Source organism: Phalacrocorax aristotelis, chromosome 2 (assembly GCF_949628215.1).
Source record: "Phalacrocorax aristotelis chromosome 2, bGulAri2.1, whole genome shotgun sequence".
Lineage (NCBI taxonomy): Eukaryota > Metazoa > Chordata > Aves > Suliformes > Phalacrocoracidae > Phalacrocorax > Phalacrocorax aristotelis.
This window is the reverse complement of record NC_134277.1, coordinates 32,071,035-32,092,028: the sequence shown is the minus strand read 5'-3', so window position 1 is coordinate 32,092,028 and position 20,994 is coordinate 32,071,035. Positions and strand designations below refer to the sequence as shown.

General features: G+C 35.1%; 1 protein-coding gene across 3 annotated transcripts in view; it reads left to right on the top strand.

The window, feature by feature from the left end:
* DGKB (diacylglycerol kinase beta) overlaps positions 1-20,994 on the top strand; it is a 364,782-nt gene that overhangs the window by 125,311 nt on the left and 218,477 nt on the right. For all 3 annotated transcript variants that reach the window (XM_075082948.1, XM_075082947.1, XM_075082945.1), the window contains exons 14-16: positions 8,608-8,724; positions 12,301-12,374; positions 19,475-19,549. In XM_075082948.1, coding sequence (XP_074939049.1) covers positions 8,608-8,724; positions 12,301-12,374; positions 19,475-19,549 — 266 coding nt within the window. The remainder of the gene's footprint in view (positions 1-8,607; positions 8,725-12,300; positions 12,375-19,474; positions 19,550-20,994) is intronic.

Below are 20,994 nucleotides of genomic sequence, written 5' to 3'. Positions count from 1 at the left end.
TATATAAGGCTTGTTGTACGGTGAAGTTTTTTGTTTAAGTTAAATGAGTTTTGTTATAAACTGTGCAGATCTCAAGTGATAGTCTTTTAATAGATGTCAGATACACTTTAATGTTACTCTCTTTTATTTCGGTAACGTTTTAATTAATTCATACTGATTGAATAAATGTACATTGAGACTTGTTTCCTAATGAGGGCACATTTAGAGGAAAGGTTTTGCATCATTCTGATATCCTGTGGGTAATTATATTCTAATTATATGGTGGGGGGGAAAAGTCTATAACTCAGTGCTGATATTGTTCATTGGACCCAATTAATTACATGCACATAATGAAAGTTCATGATAAGGTTGACTGGCATTGAGTTTAAAAATCTTTAACTCAATTGAATCCTAGCCTACCAAGAGTATGGAATTAGATCATAACCAGGTTAAAAACTGGGTATTGGAATGAGATGACTGAGCAGTGAAGAAAAAAGATTGGTCTCTCCTTATGAGACAGCTTCTCTCCTCCCCGCCCCTTTATAAGGCAGAAAAGGAAAAATGCTAGCATACATTTTGGCTTCTTTATTTCATGCCTTCCTTTACTTTGCTCCGTTTATTGTGAACACACAGGATGTTCTAATTCATATTTATGTTTGTTGAAAAGTAATTAGATTTTTCTATTTCCCACCAAAATAGATATAGCCTTGGGTAATGACAAATCAACCAATAAAAGCCTACTATTTAATAAATATATATTTATTTCATAATGTATGATGACTTTGAGTCTCCTATTGTTTATGTGAATTTTACAATTAATTACTTCGTACTTAATTCTGACATTGGTTTTGAAAACTATAATTAAAACTGTTAATCGTGGACTAAAAAAAAATTATGGAATAAACTGTAAAACATAAGGTACCCTGATTACGGTGTGAGTGTTACTATATGGCAGTTATCGCTGTCTCCATAGTAACCAGTTTATTTCAAAGGGGGAGGGTCTGGTGTAATACTGAAGATAAGGAGTGAAAGAAAAATTTAAAATTGGATATGTTTCCTTGTGTTTAATTTTCAACTTCATTGTTCAGCAATCTGGGACAAACTGGCGATCAAGATAAAAAGTTTGGAACAACGCACTTTTTGTTTCTTTTGTCTTGTGAATGAATTTGGCTTTTCTTTTGCCTACTGAGGATGCTTATAACATTTTAGGACAAAATCTTTTTTACATAAATTCTATTTATATAAATATAGAATATATATAGAGAGAGAATTTGGTATATATTAAATATATGGAGAATTTTTATACATCATAGAGTTGTTTATATAAATCTAATATAAAATACCATCATAAGTGGAATTTACTTGACCTCTTATTTCAAAATATAAATGGCTATTTATTTTGGTGGAGGAAACAGATATATCTGATTTGAGTTGAGTCTGGGTTGGTTTGGCATTTTATTATACGAGACCATAAATGTTCAAAAATTTTTTGTTTATAACTAGTTCTCTGTAGGCACATAAAACAACATACGCAGCGATTACAAATGTTTTAGATAAAGCAGTGTGCCTTGTGCAACTAAACAATATACATTATGATCTGTAGCTTCAAACTTTTGCATAAATATAGTGTGTTGAGATGCTGGCAAAAAGTACTACGGAATTGAAATTGAAAATATTGTACAAGAATTTTCTTTGACTATCAGTATTTAGAGAGACTAGATAGAATAGCTAATGGCTGTGTTATAATTGCAACATAGTTAAGTAGATATTTTTTCCATGTTTGATAATATGTTTTACTAATACTGTTTTCCTGTGAGGTGGGTAGATGTTACTCACATAGGAAAGCAGAGATGTAGAGAGAGAAAAAGGGAATTAGCAGTTGCTGGTTGAAGAACGAGCTTTCTTAATCCCTTTTCCAGTTTTTAATCCTAAAATTATTCTTCTGTTGTTATCATAGTAGAGATCAGTTTTAACCCAGTTGAATCCAAGCTCAACATGGAGTGCAGAAAGTCAATGCAGTGTTTAAGCATCTTTATGAGCAACTTGATCCTTTGAAGTGGAGCACTAGCCTTATTCTGAGCTTCTGAACAAAGATATTATGAAAAAAACCCAGTTATTTGAATATATATGCTTGGGGGGGGTAGTATTTAAATCTGGTTGATGAATATTAGGTAATGACATTGCAATTTAAACATTTAAAAAACAAAACATTTTTTCCTTTTCAATTGCTTATCATATTGCAGATTCAGTTCTCTGAGAATCTAAAACAGACTTGAAATATAATGGTGTGCTTATCTACAGTAAGAGCTTTTTCATTTCTTTGAAGTCAGAAGGAAATTAATAATTGCCCTGGAGGAAAATGTGTCTTCCTAACTAATTATCTGTTCGGCAAACACAGTTCAATGTTAAAATAATAAGATGCTGATAAACTGAAATGGCAGCCATTCAGTCATTTTAAGTTATATCTAGTTGCCTGCCCACAACTCATCACTACTGTCTGTCCCTAAGTTTATTCCTTACATCCTCTCCCATTGGAGTTTAACATGTTTTTATTTTCCAAATTCTTTTCCTACTCTTTTGTCTTTCTTGGATGATGTATATAATTGCCTGCTATAGCCCAAGTTCATTTTAGATTGCAAATAAAATTAAAAGTCTTGGGCCCTACTGTTGGTGCATGTTGATGCATATATTGAATGGGTGCAAGACGTAAGGCAAGTTATCTCAGCCAGCTAAGTGAACTAAGGCCGACATGCTTGATTGTGATTTTGATGATGTGATTGTTCTTTACATCTGTATTAAGACATATTAAACAATCAACACAAAGTGTATATATATAAAGTTATCACGCAGCGATTCCTGGTTTAGAAGAGTCTTGCAGTCAGCTATTTCAGAAGATATTCTAAATGATGTCATCTGTGTTCCAGCCTTGTCTCTTTTCACGTATTTTGGCTACAAGTAATATGGGTAACAAAATAACTCCCTCTGATTGCCATAACGTGATTTTTTTGTTTGTTTATTTGTTCGGTTTTGGTGTTTTTTGTTATTGTTTGTTTGGTTTTGGTTTTGTTTAGCTGCAATTGTTTCTATCAAGACAGCTCTCAGAAAAAGCAGAACCCTTATATTTGCTTTATAGTATGGGCATGTGCAGCACACTGGACAGTATTTTTGCTAGTGAATTGGTTGTTAATCTTGTCCACAGGTTGACTTGTAGCTTCAGCTATGGATGTAGAGCTGGGTATTGTGCTACAGACCTTTCAAGGCAATGAGGTGGTGTCCTAATATTGGCCCTTCTGATTAGCATGTAGTCAGGGTTAGAGCTGGATGTGTGGATAAAATTTTATAGGGTAAATTTTCAAAATATTTTAGCACATCTAAATCATAGTTAGCTGGATGTGATATCAAATAGATATTACAGACAGATTGCTTCCCTGGGTTTTGGGGTAGTGGTAGCAGGTTTTTTTCAGTTCTCAGGGTGTCGGAATCTTTGATTCTCTTTGGTTATTGTGTAACTGTGGATAGAAATTGCATGGAATGGAATTTTTGTTAGCAAGGCCTTGAATACCACATAGGTTTACAAAATGACAGTTTGGAGTACCTATTTGAATATTTCATTGCATATCAAAGCACAGGTTTTGCACCACTTGGAGATTCCCGTATCATTAAACAAAATAGCTCTAAGGAATCATGGAGCAACCTTCCTCCAAGTTCCTTAAAAAACCCAAAGCATCAGTTTAGTATTCAAGTTACATATTAAAACTTCCATGGCCTTCATCCTACAAACATTTGAGGATACCATTACATGGGGTTCCATGCATTTCATCTGATCTTCCATGACCAGGTTCCCCGATCAATATCTTTCAAGTTCCAGAGTTCTAAAATAAGATATTTTTTTTATAACTGTTTCAGTTTATGCATATTAACATAGAATTAAGTTCTTTCCGTATGCACCCCCATCTCCAAGTTGGGCTTTAAAGTATATACCTCATCTGAAGGCATATAGTATAAAAGAAGTAATTATCATACAGAAGTAATCTTGAGTTTTCAGTCGTTGCTTGACAAACTGTATAATGGTATTAACCGTTCAATAATGCTTTACAATCCTACTTAATGTATAAATAAATTGTTGTTTAATGTAAAATAAATTGTTTTAAATAATCTCAGCTGTGTACAAAATAATCCACAAAAATAGGTTTGCAGTTATTGATTAAGAGACAAGGTGAGAAAAAGCAATTTTTGCTGCATTGGCACTGGATTCTGTGTCAGCAGTTAAAATGTAAAGAGGTAACTATGTAGTAAGCCATTAGATACTATTCATCTGTTTTCTTATACCAACTATGATAGTGTATGATATTTCTAAGTATCAGAGTTTTGTGTAAAGGACGAGACTGTACCTCTATTTAGAGAAAGAGTAGAAATTCTTTTTGAGGATGAATGATGTATAGCTTGTCAATTGTAGTAGAAGAAAGCTTTTTACATAAGATTCCTTGCTTTGGATGAATATAAGAGCTGGAAGGTAAAACGAGTACTCCCCAGGTACCAAGTATCTCTTTGTCCTATTTGAAAGAATATAGTCCACAGGTTTCCTAGTATTTTTAGCTGGTGATAAAAGGATACCACACATACTTCTCAGACTATAAATTATACAATATGACAGCCAAAACATTGGGGGAGTATGGTTGTGCAAATGTGTAAAAAAGCGCCATGTACATTTGTTGTTAAGTACAACTGCTGCAAGGTAACATTCCTCGTGCCATGCCCCTTGCTGTTCGCTGTTGCGCCCTAACATTCTCTTTTTCCAACAGACGCTACCCACTTTAGGAGGTTTGCTCCCTGAGGTGCGTAACAGGAGGCATCCATGTACGCACGAGTACTAACGGATCATGATATTGTACATTCTTCTTGCTATAAAAGTGCATTTTGGGGCTGAGCTAAAAATCTAGACATGGTATTCTGTGTTGTCATTTGAAAGGCCCTGTCTTATTTATCAAGTCTTTTTTCTTATTTGGATGAATAAGGGGTAGATACAATTGAATAATTCTTATCTGACAGTGATCTCTCTGGAGCAATACTGAATGGTAGAAGCTCCAGTTAATGGATATTGGCTTCAAAGTGGGAGTTCAAGGGGAGAAAAGAAGGCATGAGAGGTGCAAAAATGGGTGGAAAAAATTTGTTATGGTAAGTACTATTTTGAAAGGTATGTGCTCTGGCACATACCAAAAGAACAGAAAAGCTTGATTCTTTGAGCCATCAAAATGTACAATAGCTTTTAAAATGCTGTATTCAGTATCTCTATCAGCCTCATGCATGTCCACTAAACAAAATGGTTCACAGTTACATTTATCATTTTGTATGCTTTAATTAACAAGATATTAAATACAGCACAGCTGTTGTAGAAACATTTCTTACCTTGAAAAATAAATTTTTGCATTCTGTAAAACCATTTGTTCAATGCATGTCAAATTTGTCTTAACATTGCTAGAACTTGTAGACTATTACCCACAGGTGATTTTGTTAAACTGTTGTTATCTCATAAAAAATGAGACTGTTTAGTTTCTGACACTCTTGGAATGCTTTGTAGTGTTATAGTTCCTGAAAGTAAGTTATTTAAACAGTCACATATGACTGGATTAGAAAGCCACTTTTCTATTTCATATATAAAACAAAGTTAGCTGTGCGAGAATATTTAAAAGAGGTTTTTTAAATAAAATACTAAGTCTTTCTGTGCTCCATTAATAGATTTATTCAGTAGAATTAAGATAAACATTATTATATTACATTATACAAGCTGTAAGTCAGATCCTCAATAATATGAAATGTATCTAAAAATTATAGGATATATAACTCCAGGAAATCTAGACTCTCCTATCAGCTTCTTCAGAAATGTTTCAGAGGGCACTACTAGTACATGTGGTGACATGTATTGTGGTGTCATACACATATAAGCCAGGTAATATGAAATACTTTATTTGTACTTTCTTCAAGAAAATTGAAGGAAACAGACCTTCAATGATAATGAGGTCAAGTATCCATATTTGATTTTTTTTTTTAATAACACTCTAGACAGTTCTCTATGGTGAATATAGTTTTGTCCTCATATTGTGTAAGGTGTATGGCCTAATCTTGTGTAGTCACTGCTTAGGAGAAGCTGTCTCTGTGAATCAAGAAACTGTTTTGCTTATGGGACAGGTAATATAAATTGTAGAGGAATGTTGCTGATGTAGCAGTCATAGGGCCAGAGCCAGCTGAGGGTATTTGCTGCTATCTGCATCATGCTGGAACAAAAAGAATATCCAAAACTTTGCTTCAGGTAATTGTTACCACATTTTGTTTGTGCACGATTGATAACAGCAGCTTTGGGCACCGTGGTAAGCATCCTTTTTGTAAAGACAGTTCTTAGCGGTGTATACTTTTCCTCTAATTAATAGCATGATATATGCAAGAAGATTTTTAGTGCCACGATTTATAAGTAGGCCTCTTGAACAGTGTCTTTTTAACGTCTCTGAATGCACACACTCAATGTGCTGGATCTGTTCCTTTCTGCTACATTTTTCTTTGAAGTGTCACAAATATGTTGTTTAGCCTAAAATTTTTCTCGACTTCTGAAAATTTGCTCTCCCTCTCTGATTTTTGTTAGAGATCGCTGTTTTTTACTAGCTGTGTGACTGCATTACTGACATCTGATTTGATTTTTCCCCCCCCCCCCCAAATGATGCAGTATCCAAGAGCCAGGTTTGGCTGTAATATAAAATCCTGTTTGACACGGTATGCTTACTTGTTATGGAATGTAGTGACTTTTAAGGGTAGTTATTTGTAAAGTTGTTTAAAACCCCAAAGCTGCTATTTACATATGTAATGAAATATGAAGGTTCCTTCATGCTGAAGTTTCTTCCTCTCTCTGCTTGGCACTAACCAATAAATACTTTTGTGCATCAATGTTTTGTGTTAGTTCACAAATGTTATTCCATTTGGATGCCTCATCCTAGTTCTAGTTTGTAAAAAATCGCCAAACAAATAAGCACAGAGTTGGTGATTTCTTAGGCACTGATATGGACAGTGGTTGTGTTTTGAAGGTTTGGGCTGAGATGAATAGCTGCAATTGCTTTTACTGTTTTCAATTTAAAGCAATGATACTGTAGCCTAGACTCTTGGACCTTTTCTTGAACTGATCAAGTTACTCAAAGCATCTAAGAGCTCAGTTAACTAACCTTTTAGGAATTTCACTGCATATGGGAAATAGCATAGACCCCCCTGGTTTTTTCCCATTTTGTAGGTTTGTCTGTCCTTTTATAGGAAATGTGATCAGATTGCCACAGTTCCCCAAAGCACTTGGCTGCCTGAAGCAGCCTGGGATGACTTGGACCACTACTTGCATCAGGACTAGACTGAGGCTGTGTCAGTCTTCAAATTTAAGGAAACCAAAGACGGTCTAAAAACAGGGGTGGACCACATCTGTGTTACAGTAATACTAGGAAGGCGCTGTATTAAGCTGGGAGTTATTCCCTTCCTGCCAGAGAATCTGTGTCAAATTTCTTACCAGTTTAAACTGCTCCACAAAGAGTGGCATGGATTAATTGCTAGTGCAATCCCTAAGGCTTTATCAGAGGTACCACAGAGATGGATTTGGCCTGGTATGGAACGTAAATGGTAACATTTAATGAACTGCTTACTGAGTGCAGTTGCAGGGGGTGCGACAGTGTCCTTCATGCTCCTTTCTAGTGCAGCAGCTTTGTGCCAGCCCATTCCCTTGACTAGTTTAAAGCCTCCTTGCACTCGTGAAGTGAGGAAAGTGACTGGGGTACAGTTGGGATTGGGGACGCTGATTCTATTTGATAAACATCTGCTGTCTTATTTTATGGTGCATTTTTGGACAACCTAAAAGGACATGCTGGGTGCAGTTTATAAATAGGATAAATGGGATACAAAGAGCAAGGACTATTTTTTTTTTCTTTATTCAGAGTTCTCTGAAATGACCTGACAATGGTTGAAAATATGATTACAGCAACATACTTCTGAGCTGCTTCTTTCAAATAACCGTCTGATTATGCTGTGTACCAGCATCAAAAGGTGCCCAATGGCTTAGAATCTGATGTAGATTCTGGTTTCTTTCTGATACAAAATACATATTTTATAAAAATCCACTCAGTCAATTGATTACGGTGCATTTAAAACAGGCATATTTTGCCAAAGTGGTAAAGTACTTTTGAAGCATCCAACCTTTGCTAGCAGTTAGGATGAAATTTCAATAAATTACTGATCTCCTATCAATGTGCTTATCAAACAGCCAAGTATTTTGTGTGATTGGCTTTCAAGTTTCAGAATGCCATCCTGGCGATGTCAGATTATTTTTTCACATCATTGCATTAATTTGTGTTGTGACTGCACACTTTTCATCCATCTATTGCCTAGTCACTGTGGAATGTCCAGGCGCATAGATAGATGTTATGTGAAGTGGCCAGGCATTGTGTAATAACTTGACTGAGATCTCATTTTCATTAAAGCAGAATCTGACATTACTCTCTAGTCAAAAAAAAACCCAACTTTGTGGAGGCACAGTCTCAGTTACAGTTGTATAGCACTATATGATGTCTTAAAATGTTCCATTTTCTCCTTTTCTCTTCTTTTTTCAAGGAAAGACAGGCAACAGTGAAAAAAGAAAAGAGTTGCCCACAGCAAATGAACAAACTAGGAGAAAGGAACAAAATGCAAAGAGCAAATTCCGTCACCGTAGACGGACAAGGTCTTCAGGTGTGATTATTGTTATTTTAATTTTAAGGAGATACTTCTAGGTGTATAAAGATAGTAATAGAGTAAGCAATCTCTAAAGTGAAATATTTCCTTATACATTCACTCTTCTAATATTTCACGTTTACACATTTAAAAATATAATCATAACATAAATTCCTCCATCCATACAGGAATCCTGCAGTGCAAATCTGCTTCTCGTGATTGGTAGGATTTTCTAAGACATTAAGAGGGAGGGAAAATTAGCTCTAAAACACTCATACTGTGGGGTGAAGCGGAACTTGATTGTTTTAGTATCTGTCACGCAGCATTGTGTTAAATTACTTTATAAATCTATGTCTCAATAACTGTTCACTATTTTCATTTGGACCTGTTAATTAATAGATGAATGGAGTAAACTTCAACTATCTTATTTGTCCCGGTATTTCCAAGTAGAGTATTTGGCACATCAAAATTAAGAGTGGAAAGAAGCAAGGTGGTTTTAGTAATAGTGATATCTAAAATAAAAATGGAATTTTTTTCTACTTGAAAGCAAAACCTGTGCGTGATGAGCTAATGTTATTTTAGGGAGGTTACTTAGAGGCATGCCAGAAGTTCTGCCTGAACTGCTTGACTTCTTTTCCTTGGGAATAAGTAGTTTCGAGTAGAGTCAATGTTCTCATACATGATGCTGCTTCTGTATTTCCTCAGGACTTAAATGATCATCTTGATAACAATGTGATAATAATTTGATATACATAGTTACCTGTTCTCTGTATCTTCTGACATGTTGCAACTGAGGTTCACTAAAATGTAAAAGATTCCATTACCATATATCAAATGCTGTGTACCTCATAATGATTTCATAATTTGCTTATAATACTGTGGTCTTTGGGTTTCTCTGTCGGATCAAATTGGTGTGGAGTAACAGGAATCCATCTTAGCACCAACTATTAAATCCTTTGTTCGTATCAATAATGGTAACCTGATCATTGTGAAGGCTGAGTGGATCTCAAAGGATACCATAATGAAAGGCTGAGATTAGTGAGACTCTTAGGTTTTTTCCACTCACAGATTGTATAATTTTGGAACTATTTCCACAAAGATGTAAGATTCCAAAAATATAACCAGTAATTAATGTTAGTATTTTGCCTAAAGATGGTCTGGAGCAAAAAATTTCTGTAGCTGATCAAAGTATACTACTCTAATTCTCCTGTATCTGGCCAAAATGTGCTACTGTAATTTTAATACTCTAATTTTGCTTGCATGGTCTCAATTTAACATGATCTTTAGTGATTTCAAAGAACAAGAAAAGGCTTTTTGTGACTTTTTGGAAGCCTTTTTATTCAGAAAACTTGATTGTGATGTTAATTGCATTTGTTCATGATTTAAGTTCCCAAGATAACAAATCAAAGATGCCCAGCAAATCTTCTCACTACTCCTGTGAGACCTGTTTTTGATATGGAAGAAGCTATATATAATTGGTCCACCACTTTTTAAAAAAAAAAAACTTTTTTTTTGTTTATTTAATTTATTTAAAGTCACTTGTCCAATAATTTTGTGGAGTTTGCTTTAAAACCTGCTAGACTAAGGCTTGCAAATTTTCACCAATTTAGTCTAAATCTTTACTTGCATTGTTTATTATATGGAAAGATCTACGTTACCTAGAAACGTAATTTGGAAAATCCTAAGAAATTAATTGAGAGAGACTTTATTTTGGAGTTGAGTGAAATACAAGCTGGCTATTAGATTTTTTTTGATGGTCATAAACCTTCGACTTGTAATAATATGGTTAAGTTTTGAAATAAAAGATTTAAAATAGAAATAAGTTAATCATTTAGCTTTTGTTGAGAAAAGTATCAAGACCAAACATTCCTTCCATCAGACAGCAGTGAGCGCATAACTTAGTGGCAGTGGAGATCTGCACGACTTAAAGACAATTAATCATAGTTAAGCACATTCATCTTACTTCTTTCTAGCTAACCAGCATAATGATCAGGATTATTATTTCTAATTAGAGGAAGTAATAGATCATGTATAACCTTAGGATGAGTCTCATTAATTAACCTGCGTCCTGAGGGATTTCAGTAGGTAGTCCATCTCTGTCACAATGAACACCATTGGTTTACACTTAGTTCACAGGAACAAACATCATGGGAATTGGCTAAATAACTAAAATTGATTAAAACAGTAGATAAAAATTAAATATATGACAAACTTGACTATATCCTGCAATTTGATATATGTTTCAACATACAGCACTTTACCATAGCAATATACTCTGACAGAATGTGATGCTGGGTTGGTTTTATGCTAGGTTTAATTCCACCCAGAGTTTTTCTCTATTTCTTGTATATATTGGAACAGATTTGGATCCATTGTTTGTAAAGTTATGAATAGAGTTGACACAGTAGTGCCTAACACTTGCTACTAGAAGCAAAGTGCTTTTATGCCTATAGGATTATATGCCTATGTCTATGGGATGCCTGTATGACTCCTTAGCTGTCATGTTGCTCAGGTTCTGCCTTAAATTACATTTTATGAAATCTTCAGCTGAAAAGATTTTGTTATTTCAGGAATTATGAATAAGGATTTGGAGCAGGAGCTTTCAATGTATCATTTTGAAACACAGACAGTCTAAGCTTCACCTCTGAAGTTGTTAGTGCATGACTTTGGAGATGTTGACTTTGAACTCATAATATGCTTTTAAACATTCTAGAATTGATATATGTGTAAGAGTGATAATTTTTAATATGAATAGTCTAGCTTTATGGTTTAAAACCAGATATTAGAGATCATCTCATGTAATTTTTTTATGTTCTTAGTAGTCTATGGAGCAAAGGCAGTGAACACGCTTAAAGTATCTGAAAGTACAGACCAACACTTACTTTGAAGGAAGGTGTTAGTTTGCAAAGCTGCACATTAATGTGAACATGTAAAACTTTCCATGCACAAAAGAATTAGAAAACATGGCAGGAGTAATTGTTTCCCTCAGTTCCCTTGTGCCCTTCCTCTCCATTCTTTTCCTCAGGCTTGTACTTATTCTACTTGTTTTCTCCTCTACTTTTTAAGTTTTCCAGCTTTCTAAGGTGTTTAAAGGAACTCATTACATTTGTTAATTTGTTGATTTCATATCATATAAAATATGGAAGATTTAAAAATTATTCCATGAAGTTTAAAATTTCATATAGCTATATTTGACCTTTATAGTATAGTGTAATTTCTCACTACAAAATAGTTTCTTCATAGCTTTTTCTGTAGGAAATTACTATCAGAATCAGTCATGCATTTCTTGCATTTAAAGTTTTCTTCTCTATTGATGGATGTAACCTATATATATCAATATTTCAATGGAATTATAGGTTAAAATGGCATCACAGCTGTAAGACAGACAGCTAGCGTTTAAAAAAAAAAAAAGTCACTTCCAGTTTGTGGCAAATTAATGAAGTGAGGATTATTGCAAAGTATGGAATTGCTTCCAGCTGGATTACATAGCATAACATAGAGTTTGCATTAAGCTTTTTGTTTTCTGTCTACTATAGGAAAAAATGAATGCAACACACAGCATTAATGAGTGGCTGTGTTATTCCCTTCTTTTAGATCACTCCAGTTCCAGGCACTCATCCACTTTTAGTTTTTGTCAATCCTAAAAGTGGTGGGAAACAAGGAGAAAGGTAAGGTTTATTTTCTCTCTTTTTTTTTTTTCCTCTCTTGATCTCAGTGATATGTTTAAAAATGAACGTTAGAAGTCTGTATATGAAAAGAAATCCAACATTTTATACTGTTATGTCTCACATTTGAACACCCCATTTTCCTATTTAGAAGACACACACACTAGCATATAGTTACAAATTCTGAAGTTAAATACTTCAGAATTATGGAGTTATTTCTATACAACAGTTTCATTTTAGATCAGAAAAAGTAGCTATATTTTGCATTGCAGTTTTGAAGTTATAACAGTTTTCTTTTAATCTCTGTAATAATTATGCAGATGGGACAATAATTGAAATCAGAAACAGTATTTCATTTTCAAATCTATGACTAGCCTTTCAAAGATTTAGTGAGTAGACTCACCAGCCTCTCCATAAGATTTCCTACAGTGAATAAACCTTTTGATTTCTGTTGAGAGGAAGCATTCTAACAATCCAGTTAAAGTCCAATAACACAAACTTTAAAGACATGCTTTATTTTTTATATGTCATTAATTGTATTGACTTAAATGCAAACTGCCTAACTTTATGTTTAAATGTTAGTGTATCAGAGGCATGATAAAACAGGTAAAGAGCATTCTTCTCCTACTTTGTCCATCAAACTCAGGCAGAAATGCTGAATTAGCTACCCCTTAGCAGATTTTTCAGAGTGTACTTCTGAACACAAGCCCTAACAATATAGCCATTTTTTATAATCTTACAAATCCCTAAATTTTTGTAGCCTAGCTTACAACATCAGTGCTGTAATTTATCCTTCAGGTCTTGAAACAGATTACAGTCTTTTGGCCAAGATCAGGCTGAAGATGACACCTGTGGATACTGGGTGATGGGGGTACCCAAAAGCACAAAAGGAGGGATCCAGTGTGTTTCTAAAGCTTGGAATCAAGCAAGTAAACTGCAAGTGGGTCAGCTTTCCCTACCTCTTCCCCACTGTCTCCATTAGATCACTTCTTTCAAACAGTGTTCCTTAAAGTAAACGGACAGAAGGGACAAAATCCTGCGGAGTAGGTGTTAGGGGAATTCTCAGAGCTGAAGAACATTTAACCAAAACGGTGCTTGAAGACCAGAGAGAACAGGTTATCGTTTAGGAGCTGTTTATATAATCCTTGGACTGGTATACCTAGATAACAGCAATGCCAACAATGCTAGTTGTGTCAAAGGCAGTTAATGATCTAAAAGATTAATTCTAAACAGTTTCAGGAACATGCCTTTGCAATCGCAACAAAACAGTATGAGCCTCTTGACCATCCATGTTTCAGACACAGTAGTAATGTGAGGTAGCCCTGGTCTTCAGCATTGTAGAAGGTAATGCACTAGCACTCAGCTTGACTTTTTTATAGTACAGATATAAAGTGAGTAGATCAGGGATCCAGTCTGGAATTATGTAGGTGAGAGGCAGGTTAGAGAGCTGTACCTACATACTAATTATAACCTAGACACGATTTAATGGAATGCTGTTTCACAGCTTTCAGCTCCCAGCTCATAACTGGTCTCGTGTTGCAGTCTGAATGGGCTTTAATGCACAAGGGATGCCATTTAATGTTAGATATTCTCCAGAGTAAAAGCAAGTGTAAAACCTGTTCCCCTTCCCAAGCTCCTATTCCCATTCATGCATTGCAGTCTGACACTTCTCAGTTTATGTTAATGTAACTGTTACTGAGGCCAAGCAGATCACAGGAATGATTTGAATGTAAAAAATGAATGCCTTATATACGCTTCATTCACTAACACTGTTACCTACAAGCGTCATTACACAATAAAGTGTATAGCATGAGGACATCCAATAGCAGCTGAGTATAGTGAAGCAGGAGAACGTCTTAAATGGGCTTTGATGCCACACAAAAGAAAATGTTAAATCGCATACTAATGTGTCACAGTTGCACTCAATATTTCTGTGTTAGGAGGAGCATGTCAAAAGGTCAACTGCATAGTCATGTAGACATTTCTCAAGTCATTGACCGGCAGGAGATAATATCTTGTGGTAAGATATAAAACTAGGTTCAAAAAGGTTAAAAAAAGGAGTACACTTCCACATGTGGGCTGTTTCATGAGAAGGGATTTGCTCTCTGTCTTTTAGGTGTTAATGTTTCATATCAATACCAGTAACATAATAAAATTGTAAAATATGGATATTAAGAGTGCATATTGCCTTGAAGATTTAATCTACGGGATGAAAACATTTTCAAAGAACAATAATATTTCAATTTTTTACTTTTCCTGGTTTTTATCTGGCTGCTCTGCAGATAGTAACCAGAAATAGAGGAATTCCATATTCCCCCTACCCCGCTCCAATTTTGTGGCAGTTATATGCTGTGAAAAGTAAAATAACAGAACATTTGAAGACATAAATAGCTTTGTAAAATGCACAGTTATGGTGATTCAAGTCAGGCTTTTTGATTTTAGCGATTTTGTAATCCGGTCAGGTATCGAGAGGCAGGAGTAAAGGATAAGCTGTAACAAAAGCATGATTTCCACAGCAGTGAGGGGAGAAAAGACCCTGAAGCACAACCTACTAATTTTTGTAGATGAGAATTTCATTATCTTGACTCATTCAAATTAAAGTGATCTTTTTCTGAAAGCTATTCTTCAGTCTTTACTTAGGATTTTTGGTATTTGAGAGATCGAGATCATGGTGAATGAAGTTATGATTTCTAATTGACTTTCATTGAATGCAGAAAGGTTATTGCAGGTACTGTGAAGACTCCAGTGTCCCCACCGTTCCCCGTGTGAGATTTTATGCCTTGCCATATGGTAACCCAGCCCATTTCATTGCCCTTAGACTTGGAGAGAATGTACGCATCCATCTGACAACCAGTTGAATAAATGCACTGCCCCAATAATACTCTGTCATTTCCTTTTGTATTTTGCAATTTTTTTTCAAATCCCTCAAATGTGAAGGAAAAGAACTGAGGATCACTTTAAGGTAAAAAAAGTTAGGTGCTTTAGTTTTGGTTTTTGATTGTTGGAATAGAGGGGTGGTGGGAAACAAATGGATATGTAGAAAAGAAGTGCACTCAGAACGCAAAAATGCTTTCTCTATGTCCATATCTAATTACCTTATTGATACATTTTTAAACTTCCATTCTGTTAGAAAGCCAGAGTTTTGCAAAATGTATAGTGATAAATGTCACGCTCTTCTTGAATAGATTTCTCTTCTAAAAACCAATGCTGTGACTTTCAGATATAATTGCAAAATAAAGGAGTATGAAAATAACCCAGTTACACTTTCTTCTCAGTGGAGAGATTAATACTTACTGCCCATCACCTGAAACATAAATGCAGTTACAGTTATGTGGACTTAAATGATTTAGTCCAATGGAGAATACATATGTTTATAATAAAATAGAACAAAAATATAATTTGATGTTTATTAAGAGGAAAGTAGCAGATAAGAATTGAAGTTGATGAGTTTAAGCCTTTCACACACCAAAAATGTATTTTAATTAAGAATGGGATTGGATAGAAGTTCAGAAAACCCAATTAGGTGTCTTCCTCAGGCTTTAGCACGTTGTAGCATGTTTTCAGTGACTGTGCATAAAATGGACAGGTGCATTAATTTAATCAGAAAAAAAATTGCAGTACATCCATTTCATCCTAAAGCTCACAGATCTGTATGTCGGTCTTAGAGATCTGACTAATCAAGACAACAGTTTTCAATAATCTGTGAATAGCATGTATATATTTAGTACATCATTGACAAAACAGTTTCTTTCAACAGAAAGAATACACAACAGGCATGTTGTGCTTTTAAAGACTGTTATTTTTAAGGGTAATGCTTCTCACATAGGAGTTGTCCTAAATGATGTTGCTGTTTTGCCATACTCATTACTTTATTTCCACTTCCCCATTTTCCAATTTATTTGCCTGACCAGCAGGTGAGTTAAACAATTGTTTCCTTGACAAATGTGCGGTTGGATGCACTGGAGATCAGCTTCCGTACACTGACGTTTCCTGCTGACTCCACGTTCAGTGTCTGTGCAGTACAGGTTGATGATATATTTGACCTTTGTTGTTTTCAAGTAACCTTGGTTCAGAGCAGCTCTTCCCTCCTACCTTCTGATTAATCTGGCCTTCTAAGCTTTCATTTAGTACTAAGACAAAATGTTGAAGCAGTTTCAAATGATCTTTTTCAAATGTTGTATGTCTAGGAGAGAAGATCATTAGCATGCTTTTACTTTTGGGGAGGAGTCCTTGGCTGCTTTCTTCTCAGGGTTAGGTTAAGCATATACTGACCACATCTTGAATAGTCACCTCCCAGATGACTGAAGATGCATCCTCCAGTTGGCACAAGGGACTTCTATGACCAACTTCTTCCCCAGTGTAGTCAACTTTACTGCCAGTTTTGAATTGCCAATGGGTTTCCGTCAGTCTTTATTTTATCTCTCTAAAGTAATGATCTTATGCTTTCAGAAAGCAGCTCAGTCTAACTCAGACCAAGGCGCACTCATGAGTATTTTCTTCATCAGCAGACCTGTTTAAAGATGATCCCAGCCCTCTTGGCCACTCTTGCTGTAATTTCCTTCCTCCTCAGTTACGCTAGTGTGGCAATTTTGATGTTCATATGAGATCACAGCCATGATTTAAGTGAGGGATAAAAAATGACAATGGAGAAACTTTTCGGAGAATTTGTATTTTAAATTGAATCTGTTTAGTTTTCCAGCGCGCAGAATAACCCCACAGTTACAGAAGCACAACTGTTTGTTGATACACTGTGTCATGGAGTAAGAACCAGCTGGAGGCAGTGGGGACAAGAGATAGCTTCATGAACTGCCTTTGTTCATTAAATAGCACTTTATGACAAAAAAGCTGTCTTTTGAGGCATTACCCACTATACTGCTTCATGGCTTTGTCTGCACAAATCTCCAGTCACAAGGAAACCATGTCCAATTCCTTACTTAAATGCAGAAGCTGTGTGTTGAGACATGTCAGTATCAATAGGCTATTTGGTACTGTAGGTATTAAACTGGAAGACTAAATTACTGTCCATTGCCTTGTTTTGAGTGTCTCACGCCGTTGGGTCTAGTTACAGTTCAGTGTGAAGGCAAACATTTATAAACAGCTTCTTCCTCTTTTTTGGAGAATGTATAAATGGAAGTGAACCATCTAGTTATGAATTCTACCCAAGCTAGCATACATAAACATGTTAGAATAACTGAAAGCATGTGTCATTTGCAGTGAGTCATTATAGAGTGATTATCTGGTATTGATGTTCAACTAGTACCTATGAAAGGCATGCAGTGAATCAAGTAGGATTCAATGTAATCTTTTCGTTATTGTAGGTGGACTTTTGGGTTTTGGCTAGAGATACTTAGCTCCCTCTTTATTAAGAAGGCTTTTATAGCATTCCACTGATACCTGACAACAGTATTGTGAGTGTAGGAAATTAGTGTGTTTTGTAGCACCAAACTTTTAGACAAATCACTCTTAAGCCTTTGGGACTTTGTAACAATACATGACCACCTGTCAGCTACACAAATTAAATTAGCTGCACGTTTGATCAGGTTAAATCCTACATGTCACTGAGAAGCAACTTACACATACTAACTAGAAGATTAAAACCAGGATCCTTTTACATTGGTAAGATGCTGCAAATGAAATGGAAGTGTACTGTGTTGGTAAATTCACTATCAAATGACTGATTTAGTCATCATTGCAACCATTGACAATGATGTGTACATGCTTGCAAAGTGAAACCAGTCATTTCACATTGACTTTTTGGTCTCAGGAATGCATCAGGAATAGATTGTGTGAGTATAGTTGAATACAACGCTTTATGGAGAAGCTGATATCACTAAATAATTGAGAAGTTAAGAAAATGTTCCAATTTGGGAATTTTAGAGATAATTATAAATTCGCTTGATTTGGGTATTCTTACACCTTTGTCTTCCACCCAGCCTGATAAATTATGCATTACTATTAAGGGAAAAAAAAAATTCTCAGTGTGCATATAGATTGTGTCTAGACAGTTTTATTTTACTGAATTTGAAAACGTGGACATTTTAAGTTAAAATTCAGCTGTTATTATGGTTCTATTTTATTTAAGACAGTAAAAAGAGAGGAAGAGATATTTCAGTGGAAAAATAAATGCTTTCTTAAAAACGTTAAAATATTAATTAGCTTGAGGACATAAACATTAAAATTAAAAGCAAGGAACAGGGGTTTATAATTTAAACTGTTGTTATAGGTCCCAGGCATACATTTATTCAATCTGATCTCTGACTCTTTCCTGTACTTTCTTGTTTCTGTGTAAGAGTTGAAGCAGTTACCACATTGTAGTCAATGTAGGAAACTACATTTCTGATATTTGTAACGAAAAACAAAATGTTTGTTGAGCTTTTAGGACAAGTAACCTCAAATTGATAAAGTTTGAAATATTCTGCCATTTAAATAAATATTTTCTGGGGGTGGGATGGCAAATGGGGTCCCTTATGGGGTAGGACAACACTTTTCGTGCTGTATCAATAAATTGCTCTCTGTAATTCAGATAATTTTAAAATATGTGTAATTTAAGTAAAACAATGGTTTTAAATCTTTTTCATTTTCTTCCCATTCAAAAATAATCCAAAGGAGATGTAGTTGACAATAGATTTGCGTTCTCAGAATGTTGTTCAACTTATGGCGACATTCTTGGTGGGTGGCAAAGGCAATTTGCTTTTGCTATTAATTATACTTGTAATTTTGTGTTAGTAGTAAATTTCAGGAATAAATCTCTCCTTTACCATGGAGTTACTTTAATAGGAACCAATGTGCTTTTCCAAATGCTTTTTTTGTGTCCCCTTTTCTTGTGTCATTATACCCCCTTACCCTACTTTTTTTCAGTCTATATACAGCATTTAAATTGTAGATAGCTTGTAGCAGTTCCATCTCATTTTTATGCCCACAATACGCTGCATGTATGAATTATAATTGCTGTGTTCAAATATTTGATTTTTTGGTATAAATGAGAGCCTGCAATTCAAATATTTATAGTGTGTGTTAACTGCTCTAATTCTTTCATTGATAGCTTTTAAAAAATTACAAACATGTAAGTAAATATTTTGTCCTTCTCTCTTTTACCTCTTCAGAATTTATAGAAAATTTCAGTACCTTTTAAATCCTCGACAAGTTTATAGTCTTTCTGGAAATGGACCAATGCCAGGGTAAGTCACAGTTAATATTATTACCAGGAACTCATTTAATAAAATGCTACATAATCAAATGAACAGACTGAGGCACATATAGCATATTTTGAATGTATCAACACTGCAGACCTCTGAATGGCTGCAGAAATTTACAGGTACAATTTGTTCACATGTACAAATAAAACTACGTATCATATGTTTTACTGATAACCATGCAGTGCTCTGTAAGAACAGTGTGATAAATTCCATTCTATTTGCAGCTTTTACTGCTATATCAGCAACCGGAGTTCATATGGGGGATACTTTAGTTACAAATATCAAGCAGCCTCAAAGACTGACCTGCAGGACATACCTTTCTTTTACTTAAACATGTATGTGCACATACGTATGTGTCTCTGTAATATATATTGTGTACATATATATATTCTTATGCATGTCAGATACAGAATGTTGTTTGAAATTACAGTGGCTGCACACTCCTTATCAATTCCATAATCTTGGGAATGTAGCGGGCAGAAAATGACTGGACAGGCTAGATTATGCTGGCAGTGACTTTACGAGGACTGAAGTGTTATCTGAACCAGGTAGTGTTGCAGTCGCGTGCCTAACATGCTGGTTCCATAGTTCTTCCTAGTTCACATAGATAGGAGAATTGCAGTGTATCAGATACCAACTTTTGCCACCCAAAATTGTCTCCTTTTTAAGGAGTGGGTACTTTGGTAGAAGAAAACAGACTGACCAGCACTGAACATCTGGTCTGTGTATCATTGTGTATGTACTGGATGTTATTTAGTTACGTCACCAATACATGAAATTTTACACCACTGAGAAGAGATGCAGAAGGTTTTTAGGAGTAATATGTTCACTGGTGTGAAGTTTGTGCTCATTTGAATACCTTTTTTTGTTAATCTTGGGCTTTTTTGTTTGTTTAGCCTTTTTTTCTTTTAAGTTAAAGGAAAACAAGAAGGTGGAAATGTACATGGTTTGTGCCATGCAAAGTTGTATTTCAGTTGTCACAGAGATATTACTGGGAAGAGTATGGTCTGACAGTTTCTTCCAGTGCTGCTGGTTTTAAGGCAAAATGTACAGGTAGCTATTCTCCCACAAAACTGTTCTACATCAGCTGTCCATTCATTTATTGTGTTAGACTGGGATGTGTACAGCATTGATTAAAGTGAAAAGCGATTGGGCCCAATCCTTTTTGAAGTTAAGATTCTCAGTATATCTTGCACTACACTGTGGCTAATGTGCAACCTGCAGAACAGTAACCTGCTTAAAAAATGCAAATAATGACATGCATGGTTTCTTTCATGCCTGTAATTTTATCCTGTACCTGAATGCTAGGGCTGTTTTATTTCTCAAATGGTATTTGTTGTTTGTGTTTTGTTATGCTAGTCTTGACACATATGGAAAATTTAAGTAACCTGAGTCCAAAGAGTAAGTAGACTAGAAAAATTGCAGAA